The sequence below is a fragment of the Sciurus carolinensis genome, chromosome 18 (genome assembly GCF_902686445.1).
Source record: "Sciurus carolinensis chromosome 18, mSciCar1.2, whole genome shotgun sequence".
Taxonomy (NCBI): domain Eukaryota; kingdom Metazoa; phylum Chordata; class Mammalia; order Rodentia; family Sciuridae; genus Sciurus; species Sciurus carolinensis.
Window position 1 is genome coordinate 18,852,172 of NC_062230.1, and position 23,116 is coordinate 18,875,287.

General features: G+C 41.0%; 1 protein-coding gene and 1 pseudogene across 2 annotated transcripts in view; both read right to left on the bottom strand.

The window, feature by feature from the left end:
- Positions 1-2,768: 2,768 nt before the first annotated feature.
- LOC124970059 (nascent polypeptide-associated complex subunit alpha-like) lies at positions 2,769-3,505 on the bottom strand (annotated as a pseudogene).
- The window catches only part of Itgam (integrin subunit alpha M), a 41,751-nt gene continuing 21,403 nt past the window's right edge, over positions 2,769-23,116 (bottom strand). Inside the window, exons 13-30 of one of the 2 annotated variants that reach the window (XM_047533084.1) lie at positions 18,394-18,534; positions 18,093-18,302; positions 12,274-12,404; positions 12,029-12,192; positions 10,136-10,290; positions 9,912-10,043; positions 9,568-9,641; positions 9,194-9,335; positions 8,974-9,096; positions 8,134-8,213; positions 7,199-7,282; positions 6,786-6,861; positions 6,195-6,302; positions 5,945-6,028; positions 5,687-5,800; positions 5,500-5,601; positions 5,219-5,329; positions 2,769-4,788 (exon numbers count right to left, since the gene is read on the bottom strand). In XM_047533084.1, the coding sequence (XP_047389040.1) occupies positions 4,717-4,788; positions 5,219-5,329; positions 5,500-5,601; positions 5,687-5,800; positions 5,945-6,028; positions 6,195-6,302; positions 6,786-6,861; positions 7,199-7,282; positions 8,134-8,213; positions 8,974-9,096; positions 9,194-9,335; positions 9,568-9,641; positions 9,912-10,043; positions 10,136-10,290; positions 12,029-12,192; positions 12,274-12,404; positions 18,093-18,302; positions 18,394-18,534 (2,103 nt within the window). In that variant the 3' untranslated portion in view covers positions 2,769-4,716. Of the gene's footprint in view, positions 4,789-5,218; positions 5,330-5,499; positions 5,602-5,686; positions 5,801-5,944; positions 6,029-6,194; positions 6,303-6,785; positions 6,862-7,198; positions 7,283-8,133; positions 8,214-8,973; positions 9,097-9,193; positions 9,336-9,567; positions 9,642-9,911; positions 10,044-10,135; positions 10,291-12,028; positions 12,193-12,273; positions 12,405-18,092; positions 18,306-18,393; positions 18,535-23,116 lie in introns of both variants that reach the window. The other variant, XM_047533083.1, reaches the window with a different exon arrangement.

Below are 23,116 nucleotides of genomic sequence, written 5' to 3' on the forward strand. Positions count from 1 at the left end.
AAAGAAACTGAGTTCTGGGCAGAAGGTGGAGCACAGGCAAAAGTTGAACCGTGAAAAGGGGGCAAGAGTAGGGGAACAAAACACACCCTGATCTGTCCCAGACAGGTCTAGTGTTCAGTGCAATGATTGATCATAGTTCCTTTCACTTTCAGAAGGGTTCTGGTTGGTCACCTAAGTATGGTGCATTTGAGAAATGGAAGCTTGAGTGGGAGGAGTAGGATCAGAAGGTGACTGCGGAGGTAGTCAGGTCCTCAAATGACTGATCCTGGCCTCAGAGACCAGAGTGCTATGCAAAGAGGGAGAACTGGACTAACAGGCACATCACATTTCTAGTATCTTCTCCCACTTCTACAGTGCACACAGATCACAATTTCTCTATCAGGTCATTCTGTCACCAGGAAGGAAAGGATAAAGGGGTAGGACCTTTCCCATGGTGCTGTCAGAGATTGAGGAGAAATCCTTGGAGACCAAACCAGTGGATCATCAAGAAGTCCTACCCAGCAGGGCACGGTGGCACACCTGTAATACCAGCAGCTTGGGAGGCTGAGGCAGGAGGATCACAAGTTCAAAGCCAGTACCAGCAACTTAGGAAGCCCCAAGAAACTTAGCAAGACCCTGTCTCTAAATAAAATATTTTTAAAAGGTCTGGGGATGTGGCTTAGTGATTAAGCACCCCTGGGTTCAATCCCCAGTACAAAAAAAAAAAAAAAAAAGTCCTATCCAAGGACAAAATGACTGTAGCCTATATCCATCCCAGAATGGATATGGGTATCGACCATACCATGATAAGTGATAGAGGGGATGAAATGCTAGGAAATACGGCACCAGTAAATCACCTTCAAGTTTTGTCACAAGTTTTGTTTCTTGGACCACAGAGGAAAATGATCTTTGAGAAAGTAGTGATATTAGTTACAATAAAGCAGAAGCTGCTATATCAGAGGCTCTGAATAACAATGTCTGTCAAAAGACAAATCACAACAAATTTAAAGATCTTAACTGGCTTTCATTTACAAGTTTAAAACTAGGCAACCCTCAAAACCAGAACAGGTTCAAGAATTCTGGCCTGCAACATGGCCAGGCAGCATTGATGGATAGCAAACGGAAGCGTGGTAGCAAGACAGCGTAAACAGCCTTGAAGGAATCATTTGGATGCCTGCCATTGACTGCAGCTCAGCCTCTGTCTTCAGTCAAGATTCAGTTGTGTATGCAAAAGTGTTCTCCTGAGTTAGATTTTTCCATCAGTTTCATGTACTAAGTCAGGCTACAATTCATTGTGTAAGGAGTTGAGTGGAGAAGCATTCTCAGACCAAATTGAGTGTTTCTGCCTGCAACAGTGTCAATGTTCCTTTCTCTCTTCTGTATCAGTATAAAAATATGGAGGGCAAGGCTAACATGGTAGTTCTTCAGAGTCAGTATCCAGGTTCCTTCTGCCTCACTCTGGCATTCTCTGGTGTTGCCCTCATCCACAAGGTACAAGATGACACACCACGACATTCACTTTTCAGTCACTGGAAAGATGGTAATGCCAAAAAGAACTGAGATTAAATGTCAGCTTCATTCCCTTCTTATCAGTGTGACCTCAGGCCATTGTTATGATCTAAGCATCAGTTTCCTTCATAAGTGAAATTCAGATAAATAGCCAGTGGTAGCCCCTTAGCATGGACTAGTATGAGAATTAGAGGATGTATGTTAAAGCCAGGGGAATGGTTAGTGCATTCACATAAGTGTAGGAGATGGGCAGTGATGCCGTCCAGTGGAGTCAATTTGGCACGAGAGACAAACGAGTAGCGAGGATCTTGAATTCAGAATGGTTTATTGTTGATTCAGGAAACCCGGGAACACCAGTGCTTGAGGAGAGCCGGCTTATATCCCCTCCAGGAGGTGAAGGGTAGGGCTGACACTAATTATGTGAAGATTAGGGGAGGAGCTAGCTGTCAATCACGGTAAAGGTCAAAACGAGCAGGCGAGATCAGGAGCACTCGGGAACACCTGTGCACACGTTGTGTGCGTGGACTCAATTGAATACGGCCAATGATAAATCACTGGGTGTGCTTATGTTAATCAACCTCCTTACTACCAATGTGATCAAAACAACCTCTGGCTGGCTGCCAGGCGCCATCTTGGCGTAGTTCACATTGCATAGCCCCCAACAGGGCAGGTAGGCTTCCCCCAGAGGAGGGAGGCCCCCTGGAAATAGTTATCAAAACTTTACCTGCACTTGATAGCAAGTGCCCCCACCCACATCCCCACAGGATCACCAGGAGCTGTGTTCTTTCACACTCCAATGGCAGCACCTCTATCTCTCTCTGGCCACCAGAGTCTGCTCTTCTCACAGGGCAAACCAGAAGTGCCACAGGATTGACACCCTGTCTCCACCAAGAGCAACTTTCAGCCAATTGCTATTGGTGTTCCCCTACCCGTTGCTCCCCTTGGCCGGGATAATGCTAAGGCACAAGTTCTTTGTTGTCTCACAGAATGTTCCAGTGGAATTAAGCTCCAGGGGTTCATATAAAGATATGATATAATGGCAATAACACCATTAGCGGCTGCCTTCCCTTTCCCAGTTTATTTCCCCCACCTATGGCTGTTTCATGGAAACGCTTCTTTTTTAAATATTTTTTAGTTGTAGATGGACATGATACCTTTTATTTATTTTTATGTCATGCTAAGGATCAAACCCAGTGCCTCATACATGCTAGGCAAGCGCTACCACTGAGCTACAACCACAGCCCAGAAATGCTTCTTAAGTAAATTCTTTTTTTCATTCATCCAATAAGAAGCCATAACTTTATTAATGATAGAAACAGTACAAATTTTAAACCAAGTTGCAGTAACCCTTTTGAAACGCCAGAAAATGGTTCTGGCTTTGATGATTACATTGTTAATTCCATTAAAGCATTTACAATAGCATTGCTCTTGTTCTTCAGGGCTGGGACTGCCTTTGCTCTTGACACATTTGCTTGTGACACGACCAATTCTATATCCTTAACTTCCACACCTGTTTCATCAACCTCTTCCTCTTCACTCTTCTTGTACAGTTGGAGTCTGTGTATTTTCTTGAATGAAACAGCTTCACCTTGAACTTTGAATTTGTCAACAGCTGCTAACTGTGCTTGCTAAGATAAATCTTGGCTTCCCCCAAAACTATGTAGGTATCTAAAGCTGGACTCTTGTAGACATCTTGTTTTGTGGTGACAAAGAGGATATTAGATTTTCTGACAGTGACTCTAGTAACCCCTGTAACCTGTCGAAGATCCAGTTTGGACATAGCCTTCTGTGCCTTCTTTTCACTCCGATTCCGTTTTGCTTTACTGACTGGTTCTGCCTCGATTTCAGTTGCAGCTGCCAGCTATGCTTGTTATGTGGTTGCTTGTGTGGAATCTTGTTCTTCAAGCTCTGATACTGATTCATCACTGTCAGATTCTGTTCCAGATCCTGTCTCAGCTTGGAGCTGTGGCAACTCCTGCTCTATAGCAGGGATGGTTTCTGTGGCTTCACTGGGCATTTTGTGCAGAGAACGCAGGATCAAGATGGCGGCAGAAAGAGCGAGCTAGAGCAGCTTAAGTAAGTTCTTTCACTCAAATTCTTGTCTTGGATTTGCTTCTGGGAGAAGTCAAACTTCTAGAAATATATTCTATAAATTATTCTTACATACATGCAAAAATTAGTTTATTAGTTTATTAGTTCAGCATTGTTCATAATAGTGAAGTTAGAAATAAAATATCCAAAGGAGACTGGTTCACTCCATTATTATACAATCACACAATAGAACATTATGCAGCTGTATGAAAGAATGAATTTGTCCTGACATGAAACAATCTGAGCTACTAATGGAAAAGTAAGATACAGAACAGTACAAAGTATGCTACCATTTGTGCAAAAGAAAAGCTTGGGGGGCTGGGGAGATAGCTCAGTCAGCAGAGTGCTTGCCTTGCAAGCACAAGGCCCTGGGTTCGACCCCCAGTACCGCAAAAAAAAAAAAAAAAAAAGAAAGAAAAGAAAAGTTTGGGTGTGTGTGTGTGTATGTGTGTGTTTGCACATGCCTAGAATGTCTCTGAAGAAGATCCAAAAACATATAATCCTGACTTGCCCCTAAGGAGGAAAGAGAGTTAGGAAGACTTTTCCCTCTTGAACATATTTCAATTTTTGTACTATGGACTGGCTTATCAATTCAAAAATAAAAGTAACATCAAAATAATAAATGAATAAGTAAAGGGAATTATCATTCCTCACTGGACATCTTTATTGGGTCCATCAACTCTAGTGTGGAATGGATTAGGTCAGACTCCTGCCAGCTCACGAGCTCCTGGTTCCATCCGCAGCTACTCTGTGTACTTTTAAGTTCTAGCTCCACACTCTTCCGCAGGTCTGCACATTTTCCCACACAGGGAAGTCTCACTTCCTTCAGCAAAGAGAAGAGCTGCTGCATTTCCCTTATTTTCTCCCACAAGAGATGCCATCACCTTCCTCAGAAGAAGACACAACAGCTTCTTCACCCACACACAAGGAAGCCTGACCAATTCCCTCCTGACCAGGAGGTGCTGAAGACACCCGAGTCATATACACAATTCATACACACACACATGAATGGAAGCCCAAGCAGGTCTTTCCGGTTGAGATATAAATACAACAGTTTCCTAAAGGACATGTCTGTCCAGCAGCATAGGGACCTGCGTGTTGGTCCATTGCAGAAGCCACGCATTGGAGAAGGAGCTGTTACTGGGGTGGGGCCTCTTGGGGACCAGCTTCATTCATCATGTCCTTGTACTGTCGCTTAAAGAAGCCAAGCTGTTGGGGCAGACACAGAGTTGTGAGGGCCACAGAAGCAGGGAGAAGGCGAGGGTCATGCAAACCAGGAGTAAGGACAAAAGGACAAAGAGGGGTAAATAAATAATGGGGCACAGAGTAGAAGGGAACTGGGAAAAGTGAGGAAGGAAAGGAAATCCCATCAATGTTGGAGCCAGAAAAGAAATATAAAATAAAGCAAGGAGAATTACTCCTTGGTCATTCTGTACCAGGGGCCATTCTAGTTGCTCTACACATATTAACCCAATTTCCTTCACAAAATGGGTATTGATAACTGTTTTACAGCTGAAGAAACTGAGGCAAAAGAGGCCCCCGTCTGCCCAAAATCACACAGCTAGCCGCACTAGTGGGAGTTAAATCCCTGCATACAATAGGATGGGAGGAGGGATAGGAAAGGGTCAACCAGGGGTACCTTGTACAGTGCAGCAGTGATGAGGGCCAGGAGCACAAGTCCCCCAATGGAGCTGCCCACAATGAGTGGCAGAGGGTTGTGAATTTCATATGGTTCGACTTTGGTCTCTGTCTGGGAAAGGAAGAGGGAGAAAAGAGGTACATGAAGGGAGACAGATTCCAAATTTCTAGAGGTTTCTCCTATCAGACCTGTACTCCCACTGAACCCAGTCTCCACCCAGAAATCATCCTGATAAACCCAGTCTCCCCTCCTCCTTCCAACAGTCCCTCTGAGCCAGTTACCTGGGACCTCACGAACATCCCCTGTCCTGGAAGTAGGGCAAACATGGAATCATTAAACAAGATCTCTGCTGTGCTCACCAGCAGGAGGTGGTTATGTGAAGTCTGTGGAAAAGAACAGAGTAGTAGCCAGGTCTGGGGTCCTGAAGTACCCCATTTGTGCCCCACAAAGTCTCAGGATCCTACAAACCTTGATATACCAGTCAAATGAAAGGTTGCCTTTGAGGACAACATTGAAGTCTTCCTGGACACCAAAGGATGGGATTTCACACTGGATTTTCTGACAGACAGCAATGGAGCAGTTCTGGGGGGAAAAGGAGAAGAGAGAAACGAGTAGGTGCTGATATGGAAAACATCACTGTGTGCCCAGCCCTCTCAGTCAAGAGACCATACTGAGCTCCAATGAGGGGACCACCATAGGTCTACATGTAGCCCTGAGGCTACTCACCAGCACTGGGGTCTTCTTAAGCGCAGCCTGGAAGTCAGAGTAGGGAGGGAGTCTCTTCTCAGTGTGGCAAGTGTTTGAGACATTCTGAGGAAAGAGAGACACTGTGAGAAGAGAAGGAAGTGGGGGGTGAGACAGCCTGGATCCAGGAGAGTCAGAACCACCAAAGTCCAGTGCAGGAAACAAATTTTAGGAAAGATCAGGACTGTGGAAGAAGGAACTAGACCCACTTCTCAGGCCCAGCTGGACTCACCTGGGAGAAGATGACCTGAGGGTGATCCCAGACTGTCACATGGTTCAGCTGGACAGGGACCCAGAAGGTCACACTGATGGGGAGGCTCCTCTGGCCCAGGTTGTTGAACTACACCAGGGAAGAATCAGGCATCTGTCCTTGCACCCCACCAACTAACTCCTGGACTCAACCTCCCCATACCTTACTGCCCAGTACACCTGAATAAGGCCCAAGTGTCCTGCCCATTTCTCGGAGGCAGAGAATATAGCCATTAAACACACATCTGAGAACCAGACAGGCTGGTTCTAAGTCCTGGCTCCTCCACTTATTAGTTATGAGGCCTTGGACAGGTTTTGTTAACCTCTCTGAGCCCCAGTTTCTTTAAATGTAAACTGGGGGTAGCAACAGTGCCTCAGTCTTTATGAAGATAAAATGAGTTCATCAGGTAGTTGTGTGTTCACGGAGTGAGACACCTCCCTCCCCCACCCTCAGAGCTGTGCCTGGCATGCAGCAAGCACCTTATGCACATTTCCCATCATTATTTGTACATTTTCTCCACATCAATTTCCCTCCCCAATGTCCTCTTAGGACTCAAACATCCCCTGTGCTCACCTTATATTGATGCTGTATAATATGACTGGTCTTCTCCGAGGCAGTGAAGTTGAGATATTTGGTAGAAACCTCAGTACTAAAGGAAGAAAGAAGGAACAGGAGGTGACAGAAAATGAAGGGTGCCTTGGAAGGGACTCACAGGCTAAGTGTGTAAGGAATAAGCAGGCACATGGGTAACATGGTCCTGAGAAGGCACAGCGATGCATGTCAGAGACACAGTGGGTGCCAGTTAGGCCACTCACATAGATACAACATGGGCACACATACACCAACACATGAACACACACACACACACACACGCAGAGGCACACATGCAAAGACACAAGCACAAGCACAGATCCATGAACACAGATACACAGCTGGCTGTGTCCAGCCCAACGGTGAAGGCTCCACTAGATCCCTGGGGGTCTCACCTGGTGACTACCAAGAAGACAGCATATTTCACAGGCAGCTGCAGTTGGAATTCAGTTTTGTTGGTCCTGGGCATGTTATTCTCACTAACAGGAAAGAGAGACCTTAGTCAGCACTTAAGAACTAAGAATCGGCCTTTTCTTCTCCCTCTCCTTCACCCCCCAACGCCAATCAGTCACCAAGTCCTATCATCTCTCATCCTAAACCTGACTATTTTCTAACTCCCTCCTGCCCCTACATAGCCCAGGCCCATCCCTACTCACTTCCATGGCTAAAACAGTCTTCTAACTGGTCCTCTGAATTTAAAACTGTTCCCATCCCAATTTCTAGTCCTCCTGGAGAGTGACCCTTCTAACATGCAAATATAATCATGTCACTCCTAAAGGTTAAACTGCAAATTCCCTAAGACCACTTATGGAACATTTTGTGACATGGTCAGAACCAGTGCCTAAGTCCTACATCATGTGCTCAGGCCATTCTTAAACACATCCTGATCTTTTCAGGCTTCAGGCTTTGCCTGGTAGGTGCTTCTTTCTGTCTGTCTTCCTGCCCACCTTTAGTTCCTGCCTTTTATTGATTGAATCACAGACTAAATATATTTTCTTCAGGAATCTTCTCTGAATACCAAGCTCCCAAGAACATTGGACATCCCCCATCTAGCCATTCATTTCATACTATATTATGATTGTCAGTTTTCTTGTGTATCTGTGCCACTTAACCTCTATTTCTATAACCTCTGTGAGGGCAGGAACCACAATTGTCCTATCTGCCACTGTCCCACAAGCATTCAACACAACTGTGAGTGCTCAGTAAGTATTTGTTGCATGAACAAATGATCTGAACAAAGAACTAGATGGGAGATGGGAAATGTTCACCCTGGACAAGGGGCTGGGGCCTCAAAGGGAAGGATGCTTGTGGAGGGTGAGGGACAGTGTACCTGGTCACATTAGCCTTGAGGAGTAGCTTGTTTCCAAGGAAAGCATCAGACTCCACATTAAATGTGACATTAAAGGTAACCTGGAGGTAGAGAAAAGAGAGACGGTGATAAGAATAGGAAAGAAGAAACAACACAATTATCTATCATCTGATGAATGAACAAATAAAATGTGATCCACCCATACAATGGAAATATTATTCAGCAATAAAATGAAGTACTGATAGGTGAATGATCCTTAAACTCAATGTTAATTCAAATAAATTGATTCCAGAGAACCAAATACTGTATGTTTCCATTTACATGAAATAGCCAGGATAAGCAAATCTATAGAGATAAGTAAATGAGTGATTATCAGGGGCTGGGAAAGGCAGGGGACGGAGGCTGATAGCAAGGTCTTGAAAACTGATCATGATGGTGAATGCACAAATGAGCGTACTGAAAGTCACTGAATTGTATACTTTAAATGGGTGAGTTTATGGTATACGAATTATATCTCAATAAAGCTGTAATCTCAGTGACCCAAGAGGTTGAGTCAGGAGAATCTCAAGTTCAAAGCCAGTCTCAGCAACAGCAAGGTGCTTGGCAACTCAATGAGACCCTGTCTCCAAATATAATACAAAAAAGGGCTGGGGATGTGGTCAGTGGTCAAGTGCCCCTTAGTTCAACCCTGGTACCAAAAAAAAAAAAAAAAAAAAAAAAAGCTATTTTATAAAAAAGGAATCTTGGTTCTTAAGAAAGAAAAGGAGGAGGAGGAAAAAGCAGAGAGGAGAAGGAAAAGGAGGAGGAGAATTCCAGAGAAAGACAACAGAGAAAAAAAGAGGAGGAACTGGTAGCTCTGACCTCTGAGTTCCCTGGGAAAATGGGGTGGTTGATGCTGCAGCTGGTGCTCTTCAAAGCTCTAGGTCCTTCAGTGGAAGAACCAGACTCGCAGGTCAGACGCCAAGATCGCTGTGAGCGCTGGTTCTGGAAGGCAAAGGAGGCAGAAGTGGGTATCATTACCCAGCAGCCATGAAGATGGGGAAAGCAAAGGTCAGATGGGGCCTAAGAAGGACCTGGCTACCTGGGCCCCTGACACCTTCCGATAGAACAAGCCAGCTGGGTGGTAGAAGGTGACCTGTGTCCTGTAGGAATCCTCGCCCTCGTTTCTCACGGTCAAGGTCACATTGAAATCCTGGGGATCGCCCACCACCAAGGTGTCCAGGCTGTGGGAACAACAAAACAAGCCAGGAGGCTCTTGAGGGCTCTTGAGGGGAGGCTGTTTGGGTGGAAAGGGGGTGCAGCATTTAGAGTGACTCAGAGCAGCCACTAGGGACCTCGTGGCACACAGACACCTGCAATAGAGCTGTTCTCTGAAGGCTCCCTTAGGAGCCAGGAGAAGAACAGGTTCCACACCATGCACAGGTTCGAAGGAGGCAATGAGGAAAAGAAACGCACTTCATGAAACTGAAGGTGAGGCTGAGGTCATCCTGGCAAATGCTGTCATTACCACAATTCTTCTCAAAGGGAAACTGTAAAAAATAGAATAGGACAAAATGAAAGGAAATAATGAAATAAAAGAATTAAACCCAAAATGTTGAAATAAAATTATGTAGAATAAGTTTTCAACATCAGACCCCAGAAGGAGAGATAGTAGTAAGAATAGGAGAGAAGAAACAACAGGAATGTCCATCAACTGATGAATGAATAAATAAAATGTGAGCCACATTTTATTAGAAATGAAACAAAATGAAGTACTGATCTTTTCCAAGACCCTGTAGTGCCCCCACTCGAGGACTCACCGAGGCTATGAACAGTCTCTGAGCATCCACAGCCAGAACTGGCCGAAGGTTTCCAAAAGAGGACAAGGGCATCCCCAACAGAGTGTAGTTGAGGCGCAGGGTAATAGGGCTCACTGAGTCCTCCACACAATCCTGAGAGAGAATGCAGATTTGGGAATCTGCCCTCTTCAGCTGCCCAAGCCCACCCGTTCTCAGCCCAGGGATCTGGCCACTCGCCTGCTCACCGTTAACGATAGCTTCAGGGTCTCGCATTTCTGTGTCAGGCTGAAGGTTTGTGTCCGTCTGCGTGTGCTGTTCTTTGTGTCATCAAAGATGGCTCGGGAATGTGGGCGGCCAGAGTCCAGAGCCAGGTCATAAGTGACAGTGCTCTGGATATCTCCTGAAGGAACAGGACAGCATGGTGAGGAGGAGCCTGGGCTGTAGAGTCAGGCAAAGAGAGTTTGAGGGCCAACTCCTCTGCTCCCCAGCTGTGTGATTTGGACCATGTTCTCTGGCCTCTTTGAGTCTCGGTTCCTTATTTTCAAAGTCAGGATAATAATTATACTTTTCCAATGGGGAAAATGTAATAAAATTGAGACCATAAAGTAATTGCTCAAAAGAAAAGGAAGCTATTCTATTACATATTAGAAAATTAATTTTATTTTTCTGGCTTCTTAAGTTTTTTTCCTCTTGGTTTTTTGTATTCAGCAATATGACTTTGGTATGGCTTCCTTTTTTAATATTTTTTAGTTGTAAATGGACACAATATCTTTTATGTGTTTATTTTTATGTGGTGCTGAGGATCAAACCCCATGCCTCATGCATGTGAGACAAGCACTCTACCACAGAGATACAGCCCCAGCCCGACTTCCTTTATATTTATCCTGCTTTGATTTTTTTTTTTTTTAACATCTTGATCTATTGAGTTTTGGGAAAAATTTTAACACTGTTTATTTTAACACTGTTTCTTGCTTCCTCTGATTCATTTCTCTCTCTCCCCAATGACATAGTTTGTTAGATCTTTCACCGAATCCTATGTCTCTTATGATTTTGACTGTATTCGTCATCTTTTTATGTGTGTCAATCTGAATACTTTGAATTAACTTATCTCTAGTAATTCTGTTCTGCTTCTTAATCTATTACATCTACTGAATTCTTAATTTCAGTCACTGAATATCTCAGTGTCAGAATTGCAGTTTGACTCTATTTTATAAAGTCCAGGTCTTTCCTGAAGTTTCCCATCCTTTCCTTTTTTCTCTTGAATGTATTATTTGTAGGGGGATTTTTTGTTCCTCTATGATCACTTGACTTTCTAAATCACTCATAGATCTATTTCTATTTATCTATTATTTCCCTTGGTTGCTGTTCATTTGTCTCAATGGAAAGACCAAGGCATTTACCAAAGCCTCTCTTAAATCTGACTCCTCAGCACTGGGAAGGTGTTTAATTCTCTGCTCAGCTCTTTAGCTTTTCAGTTGCTATTTTCTACTAGAATGACCTGGATGTTCATGGTTTATGAGTCAGCCTATGACTTAAGAGGAATGTCTGTGTAGATTTTGGGGTGCCTTTCACATAATCCCTTGCTCTCCAAAACTTTTCTTTCAATTTTATCCATGTTGGCTGCCCCAATCTCTGATTATTATCTCCTCAACTCAATAAGACTGCTGCTAGAAAAACTTTTTTTCTCCTCTCATTTCTTTCTAATGCTGTCATTACTCTTCCCCTACCACAGGCACAATTCCATTCTTAGAGAATAGGGACAAGGGAAGATTTGAGGTCACTGGTGATAAAATGCAGATTCTTTGTTAACTTGTGTTTAGCTTCATCAACTCTACCTCACCAAATGAGTTCTCTCACAGTTTAAGAAAAATGAACCTAATCTAGTCACAGGAACTGGGCCCTTAGTTCTCTGGAGAATGGAGAGTGTAAGAGTAAGTGATAAATATTCATTTCTCTGAGGTTTACTGGGCTTCTCATCCAGCATAGGAAGAGCCTGCCCACTCTAGCCAGACTTGGGAAAGTCTATAGAGCCCATCAGAACTTTTCTCTGGATTACCAGAGGCTGGGAAGACTGGAATGAGTCACCTAACAATGCCCGCAGTCGCTTAGTCTTTTGAGATTTACCCACCAAGCCTCACCTTCCCTTAGCCGATCCCGTGTGCTCTTGCGGACAAGGAGGCAGACTCTGACCTCACCAGCAGCCGTGCTTCTCGCCACCTGTTCACGACACTCAAATACATCCCTTGCCACTTCCCTGGGTGTGAACTCCATGGTCACCACAACTCTAAGCACTGGCTGCGATCTACGGGGACACCAAAAGACCATCAGAAAGCTTCATATAGCAAGGAGATTTCTTCAAAGGTTGACTGCTCCAAATTCTCACCTGAGCAGCAGTACTTGCCCCTGGGCCCCTACAGCCAGGTCCACCAATCCATCCATTGTGAGGTCCTGTCCTCCACTCAGTGACTGACCAAAATACTGGAGCTGGGGGGAAAGCTGGGAGCCTGCAATCCGCTGAGGGTAGAAAATAGATGAGAAAGGGAGGGGGAAGATCCAAGGAGAGATTCAACAGGCTCCACTCAACTCTCATCCCCGACAACTTTTCAGGGAATTAGGGCAATTCAGAATTTATCAAGGAATTATTTACCTTTAAGCCACCACCTCAAGATGATACCCAAAACTCCCATTAATTACAAGAAGTTTTATAGGAAGGTAGCAAAAGTATATTTTTGGCTCCTTCAAATTTCACTTACATGGTCAAATAATGCAAACACTGAATATTAATCTAATCACAGTAGTGAGAAATGAGTGGGAGGAGGATAAAAAGAGTGTTCATGTGTGGCAAGAGGAAGGCCGAAAGAGAACAGTCTTCACTTTCCATGGTAGGAAATCAATGCTAAAACAAAAATCAAGAAATAGGAAACTTTCTCTATCCATTCACGCATGAATGACTCCATATCTTGGCTATCGTAAATAGTGTTGCAATTAACATGAGAGTGCAGGTATTTCATCGATAAAATGATTTCATTTCCTTTGGATATATACTTAGTAGTGAGATCACCAGACTATATGGTAATTCTATGTTTAACTTTTTAAGGAGACTCCATACCATTTTCCAGGGTGAATATACTAATTTACATTCCCACAAATAGTAGATGAGAGTTGGCTTTTCTTGACATCCTCATCCTCATTTGTTATTTTTATATTTTTTTTATATTGGCCATTCTAACTGGGGGGAGATATCTCATTATGGTTTTGACTTGCATTTCCAATATGATTAGTGATATTTAGTATTTTTATATATTTTATATATTTTTGTATTTTTATATATTTGTCAATCACATATCTTTTGAAAAATCTCTTCAAGCTCATTTGTTCATTTTTAATTGTAATATATGTATATACATATATGTGCACTGCTGAATAATATTCCATAAAAAGAATGAAATCCTATTGTTTGTGGCAAGGTGGACGGAACTGGAGGATCCTGTGTTAAGTAAAATAATCCAGTCACAGAAAGATAAATACTTCATGCTCTCATTCATTTGTGGAAGCAAAAAAAAAAAAGATTGCACAGAAAGAAGTGGAATAGTGTACACTAGAAACTGAGAAAGAAGGGGGAAAGGCAAGAGACAGAGGTTAGATAATGGCTACCAAAATACACTTAGATAGAAGGAACTAGTTCTGGTATTCCATAGCATAGTAGGGTAACTATAGTCTACAATTTATGATTAACTTCAAAATAACTAGAAATGATGATTATTATACATTGTACACATGTATCAAATTATTGTAACATACCTCATAAATAAGTACAATATTATGAATCAGTTAATTTAAACTTTTTTAAAAGAAGTAGGAAAAAATTTGTAATTTGAACATACAGAAAATAATTGGAGGAACTGAGATAGGTGTCTTCAGGGGGGAATGAAGCAGAAATCATAGTGTGTGTGGAAATTGGTTTTTGTGATGAGCCTTTTAGGCCTATTTTTACTCTTCAAACTATGCATAAAAAACTTTAAAAAAATTTTAAGTGATTCTTGTCATGTACTTAATGCCAGTGAACTGTGCACTTAAAAATGGTTAAGACAGTAAATTTTATGTCATGTGTATTTTACTACATTTTCAAGTGATTTTGTTAGGGCTTGTGGTGTAGCTCATTGGTAAAGCACGTGCTTACCAAGGGCAAAGGCCTGGGTTGATCCCCAGTGCCAAAAAAAGGCAAGGAAGGATAAGGAAACAAGATGCCAGAAATTTTTGACATATTAATATAGGTGGTGGTTACTTGGGTTTACTGATATATAAAAATTCATCTTTAGGGCCTAGGGATATAGCTCAGTTGGTAAGAATGCTTGCCTCACATGCACAAGGCCCTGGGTTCAATCCCCAGCACTGAAAAAAAAATTCATCTTTAATATTTGTGTATTTAGTGTATTTATGCCTCTCATTTGTTTGAGAACCATATATACTATTCTATTGGGAGGATACTTTGTTTTGAAATCATGTATAATATGGTAGTTTGGAGATCCACAGCATATTTGCTTGTCTGAAAACTGGCCATTTCCAATTTCAATCACTGGGGAAAAGGAAGTAAAATAGAAGAATTTATTTAAATAGAAGAATAACAAAATAGTATGACTCTTTTTGTTTTTGTTCTTAATCCCAAAGTCTGTGTATGTGTGTGTATGTGTATGCACACACTCAGGCATTTAAAGTGCCCTCCTTTGAAGGATGTTATAGAGTGGGTAGAGTGAGGGAACTAGGGCTTTCATTGTTTATTTTAGAATTATAAATTTTCATGACAAGCATGTAAAGCTTTTGTAATAAAAATTTTAAAAAACCAAAACCTTCAAATCCTATTTAAGTAGAGAAACAACAGGCACCAATGAAAAGAAGCATTATTGCCAGATTCAGTGGCACAGGCCTATAATTCCAGCTACCCGGGAGGCTGAGGCAAGAGGATAACAAGTTTGAGGCCAGCCCGGGCATTCTGAGGCCCTTCTCAGAAGCTCACTTCCATCTCATCTAAGGGAAACAGAGAAACAAAGAATGTGGGTGGGCTCATAGCAGCCAGTGTGCAGATCTCTACATTCTGGCCAACTGAGGGACCACACTAGAGAAACTAGCCAAGAGCATCTAACTACAAGATGCCCGGTCCATGGGTTTTCTAGACTTCAACCCCTGGTCAGCTTCTCACACATCCTGGCTGCTCACTTCAAGTCTTCTCCAGACCAAGAAGTAACTGCAGCTGAGATTGCCAGCAGAGGGAGCATTTGGCCCTGCCAACCCCAGGTGCTGGACAATATTTCCTCCATGAAACCTCTGTTCTGCTTAGGCCTACCCTACGCCAGGAACCAAGCCCAAGTCCACATACATCTGTGGAGCAAGGTTCTGGCTCTGCCCATCTTGTACAGTTGAATAGCAATCCCAGAGACCTCACCTAATCTCAGAGCCATCATGGGGCCCTGCTGACTACAGATTCCAAACAATACAACTGCCCAGTCCAGGAAAACAATCTTTACCCTGCCTGATCAGAGAAGATCACAGAGCCCAGACAGCAACCCCATCTGCTGCAAAGTCTAGCCAGTGGGTCTCACCAGATCACAGAACATAGTCATCTGACCTCAGAGCACAGGAAGTAAACCAGCCCAACTAGAGAATTCAAAAACACAGAGTACCTAGAAATTAGTACACATTTTACCATCAATTGTTTTTTGGTAAACATGCCAAGAACACATGGGAAAGGACAGTCTCTTCAACAAGATTGGGGAAATTATGTATTCACATGTAAAAGAATGAAATTAGAACCTTACCTGACACAATATGCAAAAATCAGCTCAATGAATTAAAGATTTAAATGTAAGACTATAAAGCTACTAGAAGAAAACATGGGGGAAAGCTCCACAATTTGTTTTAATATGATCCCAAAAGCACAGGTAACAAAAGCACAAATAGACAAATGGGATTGTAAACCAAAAGCCTTCTGCCCAGCAAAGGAAACAGTCCACAGAGTGAAAAGACAACCTACATGATGGGAGAAGTTATTTGCAAACCATACATCTGATAAGGGGTTAACATCCAAAATACATAAGGAATTTAAACAACTCAATAGCAAGTAAACAACCCAATTTTGAAATGGGCGAAAGGACTTTCCTCATCCCAAGGCTGGAAACTTATATAGAAAATAGGTTTATTTAACTCACAGATTTGGAGATTTAAGAGCCAGCATCTGCCTGGCTCTGGTGAGGGCCTTTTGGCTACGTGGTAACATAGCAGTTGTCATCATGACAGGAGTCAACATGAGAGGGAGAGAGCACATAAGTCAGGAAGCAAGAGAAAAAGCAAAGGAAGCCAATCTCACTTTACAGCACTCCATTATTACAGGAACTAACCCGCCGCTCCAGACAAGCATTAATCCTTCCTGAGGATTGTGATGCTCCCATGAACTAATTGTCTTCCACTAGGCCCCACCTCTTAAAAGTTTCTACCACCTCAACTACTGCTATGCTGGAGATCAAGTTTCTAGTACATGACCTGCTGGGGGATCATTCAAATGGTCTCCAAACCATAGCAGACCTAAATGAACCTTCCTCCAAGAAGGCATATGAAAAAGTGCCAATAGTTATATGGGAAAAAATGCTCCATAATGTAAATAATCCTCAGGGGACAACAAATTAAAAAACCACAAGAAATAACATTTCACTTCTGATAGAATGGCTATTATCAAAAAGACAAAAGATAACAATGATAAAGATGCAAAGACAAGACAAGAAAACCCTTACACACTGTTAGTGGGAATGTAAATTAGTGCAACTATTATGGGAAATAGTATGAAAGTTCCTCAAAACACTAAAAACAGACTCACCATATGATCCAACAAGCCCTTGTGTACATACCTAAAAAAAAAAAAAAAAGAAGTCAGCATGTCAAAGAGCTATGTTCTGGTGTTATTTGCAACACCATTCACAAGAGCCAAGATATGGAATCAAGTGATGAATGATAAAGAAAATGTGAGATAATGACACCAAATGAAATACTATTCAGCTATTAAGAAAATCCTGTCATTTGTGATAACATGTATAAACCTAAAAACTATATGGAATCTAAAAACATTGATTTCATAGAAGTAAAGGAGATCTAAAACACTCAAAATCATAAAAGCAAAGATTAGAATAGTGGTTTCCAGAGACTAGGGGTGGGGAGGGGAAACAGAGATTGCTAATCAATGAGTATAAAATTCTAGTTATACCAGAAGAATAAAATCTAGAGATCCGTATTAAATGACTCTTAATCAGTAATATCTTTGTGGGATTCCTCTTATCTAATAATGTCCCTTCTACTGCTATACAACATTGTGCCAATAGATAACAATTCTACATTGTAGATGTAAAATCTGTTAAGAGGGTATAGCCTGTGTTAAGCCTTCTGACCACAACAATTTTATTTAAAGAAAGAAAAATGTGAAGTTGGAAAAGAGTCAGAGAGCAGACACCAGAAGATCAGGTGACCTTAGCTGGCTGTAGTGGCATTTATGAGATGGAGCAAGACTGTGAGGGTCCCTCCAGACAGTGAGCATCATGTGACAGGAAACAAAGAACCATCCTGGAGGGAACACTAGTGGTGGGGGCCCAGATTTAGGGTGATCAGGATGGGTTACTTAATTTTCAAGACCCAGTGTAAAGAAAAACAGTGTTCAGAAATTATCAACAATTCTAGTGTATATAAATAGCAGAGTATTAAACCAAACACAGGGTCCTTGGATAAGAAGCCCTCAAAGCAGTGCTCTTCTGCAAGGTGACCAATCCTATGTTTTTCTGTGATTTGGAACTTTCAGTGCTAAAACTGGGATGGATTTGGGAAACCCAGGACTTGTGGTCACCCTATCAGCACCGAGATTCAGAAGGCAGGAATTCCTACATCCCAATACTTCCAGAGTGCCATTACCATCTCTGGGTCTGGATCACCTTATCTGTAAAATTGAAGTGACGATGCACCCAGTCACCTCCTATCTTTACAGAATAAAAATAAATCTAGAACTGAGATTCTTTGAGGTTTCTATGAAGTGTGTGTCATTATTTTTGAAGGTTCTAAAAGAAGTACAGGGAGAACTGATCTGGCAACCATGGGACTCTTGAATTAGAAGGAGATGGATCAGCAAAGAGGTTACTGATATGACATGGAAGATGAGTGACCTAAACTTACCTGACTGTGGGAGGGGCTGATGCTGAATACTGATGTTCCATGAAAAATGTAGATAGCACCCCGATTCTCCTGTTCTCCTGGGGCTCCAATAGCCACGTCTGTCAGCTTGTCCCCATTCACATCGCCCAGCGCTGTCATAGCTGCCCCAAAGCGGCCCCAGGGATGGCCCTGCTCACCGTGGAGAACAGCCTCACACCGCCACCGAGCCCTCTGCTAAACAAAAACAGTTCAGGCCTTAAGACAGACAACCTCTCCATCCATACCCAGACCCCATCCAGCCCTGGTCCCATCAGCCACTCACCCCCTTAGGCAAGGGACAAATGGACACCTGGCCCCCTCGGGTCTGCTCATAGAAATGGGGTGCCCCAATGAGGACCAGGTTGGTATTTCCATCACCATCCATGTCCACCGAGCAGAGGGAAGCCCCAAAGTAGGAGCCAATCTGAAAGAGAAGGATTCAGTATTACATACCTCTTCCCACATAAAGCAAGTGTGGGGATTTTCCCTCTGAAGAAAAGTCATTGTAAAACAAAAAGAAAAATCACACCTGCTGGTGGAAGCCTTTTGGAGAGGATGTGATTTTCTATATGATTCATGATAAATTCTTACTTGAATAAGCTGCCAGCTACAGGAGTACATTATAAAGTCAAAGGGCAGAGGTCTAGATTTATCCCAAATGGTATTCTAGGGAGATTATTAAGGCAGCAAAGAAGTTAGGTTGGAAAATTGAGATAGAAAAGCCTAGAAGACTAGACAGGATACCCTTTTAATATATTAGGAGTCTTTGAGGGGGGTGATGAAAAATGAAAGTTGGCAGTCTTACTAACAAGGAATCAATCTGTTTGGATTAAAATAACAATTGCTACTGAGGAATTTTTTTGCAATATTGAAAAATAATGTCTACCTACCAGTAAAAGATTTTTATATATGTTCAAAGTCAATATAGGATATTCCATTTACTTATTCATTCATTCAGTTATTAGTTTATTGAACAAACAAGAGTTTGCATTTGTTGAGCACAAGGCTGGATAGTAGAAATACAATGCCTTCCAGGACTCTCAATGCAGCAGAATACAAGGAAGGAAAGTAGTAAATGTATGTATAAATATCCCATCTAGCCCATATCCCATATCATAAGTCATATATATCCCATATCCCATATATATGAAGACACATATACACACACACATATATATCAAATTAAAACTGGGATACTTTCTAGATCTAGAAAGGAAAAATGTCCCACACCATTGAGGGAGGCCTCACAGATAACCCGATAAAGGCATTTAAGCTTCGTGCTGAAGTCAGTAGGAGTTCAAATATTTTTTAATATTTTTTTTTAGTTGTAGATGGACACAACACCTTTACTTTATTTATTTTTATGTGATGCTAAGGATCGAACCCAGTGCCTCATATGTGCTAGGCAGGCACATTACCACTGAGCCACAACCCAGCCCTAGAGTTCAAATTTTTTAGGTCAGATTTATTAGGGTAAAATGTACATGCAACAAACTTGGCCTTTTTTATTTTTTAAAGAACTTTATTTTATTTATTTATTTACTTTTTATGTGATGCTGAGGATCAAACCCAGTGCCTCACACATTTGAGGCAAGCTCTGCTACCAAGCCCCAGCCCCAGCCCAAACACAGCCCTTTTTCTGTTTTTTTTGTTTGTTTGTTTGTTTGTTTTGCGGTGCTGGGGATCAAACCCAGGGCCTTGTGCTTGCAAGGCAAACACTCTACCAACTGAGCTATCTCCCCAGCCCCAAACACGGCCCTTTTATTATACAGTTTTCAAATTTTGACGAACATTTGAAGTCATGTAATCACTACAATTGAGATATAGAATCCCTCATGCCCCACTGTAGTCGACCTCTCCCCACAATCACCCTAGCAACCACTTATTTGTTTTCTGTCCCTACAGTTTTCTTTTCCAGAATGCTATTTGAATGGAATTAAATATTTTGTAATCTTTGGGGACTGGCAACTGTTTCTAGATTGGGATGATTCATACTACAGCCACTTCAAACACCTGCATACAAGTCTTCGCATGAACATCTGCTTTTATTTCTCTTGAGCAAATGTGTAGGAGTGGGATTGCTGATTAAACTTTATAAGAAATTGTTTATTTTAAAGTGAATTTCATATGGCATGAGATATGGGTAAAGGTTTATTTTTGGTTGTGGATGTAGAGTTGTTTCACTGACATTTGTTGAATCTACTCTCCATGAAATTTCATCAGTTGATTTCTTAAATCAACTGATAAATGGTGACATTAACAACATAAAATGGGGTTATGTGTAGAGTTGAAAATGTGGCATTTTAAGTTTTAATCAGTTTGAAGGAGACTATTATACCTGTGTTTTATGTAAGCCTCACAGTATGCACAAAGAAAAAAACACAAAAGAGAAAGAAATCAAAGCAAATCAATACCAAAAAATAATTAAAACCCAAAGGAAGACAACAAAATAATAGAACAAATAAACTAAAAACCAAAAAAGAGCAAATAATATGACAGTAATAAGTCCTTACATACAGTTACTTTAAATGCCGATGAATTAAATTCTTCAAACAGTAAATATGGAGTGGCTGAATGGCTTTTTTTAGTTCAACTATATGCTACCTAAAAAAGACTCAAATTAGACTTAACTATACACATAGGTTGCAAGTAACGGAATGAAAAAGATATTCTGTGCAAATGGTAACCAAAAAAAGAATGGGTAGCTGTGTACTTATACCAGAGAAAATACACTTTATGTCAAAACTTCCACTAGAGATAAGATCACTATATAATATAAAAATGTCACATATATGTGTATATATGCATCAGAGTATCTAAATATATAAAGCAAATGTTAATAGTACTGAAAGAAGAAACACTCAGCAACACCTAACAGTAGGGAACTTCAATATCCCATCTTCAACAATGAATAGATCATCCAGACAGAAAATAAAAAAAAAAAACAAGAACTAGAGCAACACTATAAACATACAGAATATTTCATTCAACAGCAGCAGAATATACATTCTCTTCAAGGACACATGGAACATTCTCTAATATAGATCGTATGTAAGGCCACAAAACAAGTTTTAAGAAATCCAAAAAAGGGCTGGGGAGATAGCTCAGTCAGTAGAGTGTTTGCCTTGCAAGCACGAGGCCCTGGGTTCAATCCCCAATACCACAAAAAAAAAAAGAAAGAAAGAAAAGAAGTCATATCAAATATCTTTTCTAATCACAAAGGTAAGAATCTAGAAATCAATAAGAAGAAAATTGAAAAATTCACAAATATGTGAAATTCAGACAACACGCTCTTCAACATCCAATGGGTCAAAGAAGAAACCAAAGTGAAATCAAAAAAATCTTGAGAAAAATTAAAATTAAAACACAACACACCAAAACTCACAAGATGTAACAAAGTAATTCCAAAAGAGTTTAAAAAGTAAAAAAAAAAAAAACTACTCAAACAACCTAACTTTACACCTCAAAAAAACTAGAAAAAAAAAAGCCCAAAATCAGCAGAAGAAAATAACAAAGAGCAAATCATAAATCAGATTTTTTTAAAAAAGCAAACAAAATTGACAAATCTTGAGCTAGGCTAAGAAAACAGAAAGAAAATTAAATTAGATAAAGCCAGAAATAGAAGAAGAGGTATTACAGTTGATGCATCAAATATCCAAAGGTTTAAAAGAGACTACTATAAAAATTGCACGCCAACAAATTGGATAACCTTGAAGAAATAAATTCCAAGACACATACAACCTACCAAGACTGATTAAATCATAACCAGGTGTAGTGGGACATGCCTATATTCCCAGTGACTCAGGAGGCAAGAGGACTGCAAGTTCAAGACCAGCTTCAGCAACTTAGTGAGGCCCTAAGCATTTTAGAGAGATCCCATCTCAAAAGAATAAATAAAAAAAGACAGGATTTGGCTCAATCCTTGTTACAAAAAAAAAAAAGAAAGAATCTTGAATCATAAAGAACAGACTAGAACAGACTAATAAATAAGGAGATTGAATTGAATAAATAATCAAAAACCTCCCAACAAAGAGAAGCCCATGACTTCATACATTCGGAGATGAATTCTACCAAACATTTAAAGAAAAATTAATGCTAATCCTTCTTAAACTCATCCAAAAAATTGAAGAGGAGAGAATCCCAAATTCATTGTATAAGGCCAGCATTACCCTGATGCCAAAGACAGAAAAGAACTCTACAAGAAAAGAAAACCACAGGTCAATATCCCTGATGAACATAAATGCAAAAATCCTCATCAAAATACTAGGAAACCAAATTCAACAGCACATTAGAAGAATCACATAGGGGATATAGCTCAGTTGGGAGACAATTGCACAGGAGGAGACTGAGGAGGAGGAAGCTGAGATTGCTGAGGAGGTTGAGGAGGAGGAGGTTGAGATTATGGAGGAGGTTGAGATTTTTGAGGGGGGATGATGGAGGAGGGGACAACCGAGGAGGGGATGACGAAGGAGACGGTTGAGGAGATTCTGTCATTGCGACAGTATGAAACCAGGGGATATCATGCTAAGTGAAGTAATCCCGGAACGGAAAGAGTTTGACTTTTAAGATTACACATATAAGTGAGAACTGCATGTGGAATCTTAAAAGTCAAATTCATCAAAGCAGAGATTAGAATGTTGTTTGCCAAAGGGTAGAGTTTGGAAGTAGGAACTGCAGAGATGTTGGTCAAAGGACACTACTGCTTTTCACTTAGCATTAATAAGTTCTATTGTTCTCAATAGAATATGTCTATTGTAGCATATAGTGACTGTAATGAATAATAATGCATCATGTACTTGAAAATTACTAAGGGAGTAGATTTTAAATGTTCTCGCGCCCCAAAACAAGATAAATATCTAAGGCAATGGATATATTAATTTAGGTTGGTTTAATAATTTCACAATGTATATATATATATATTAAAACATCCCATTTTATATGGGAAATACATACTACTTTTATTTCTAAATTATACCTTAATAAAGTGGAGAACAAAATTTTATAAA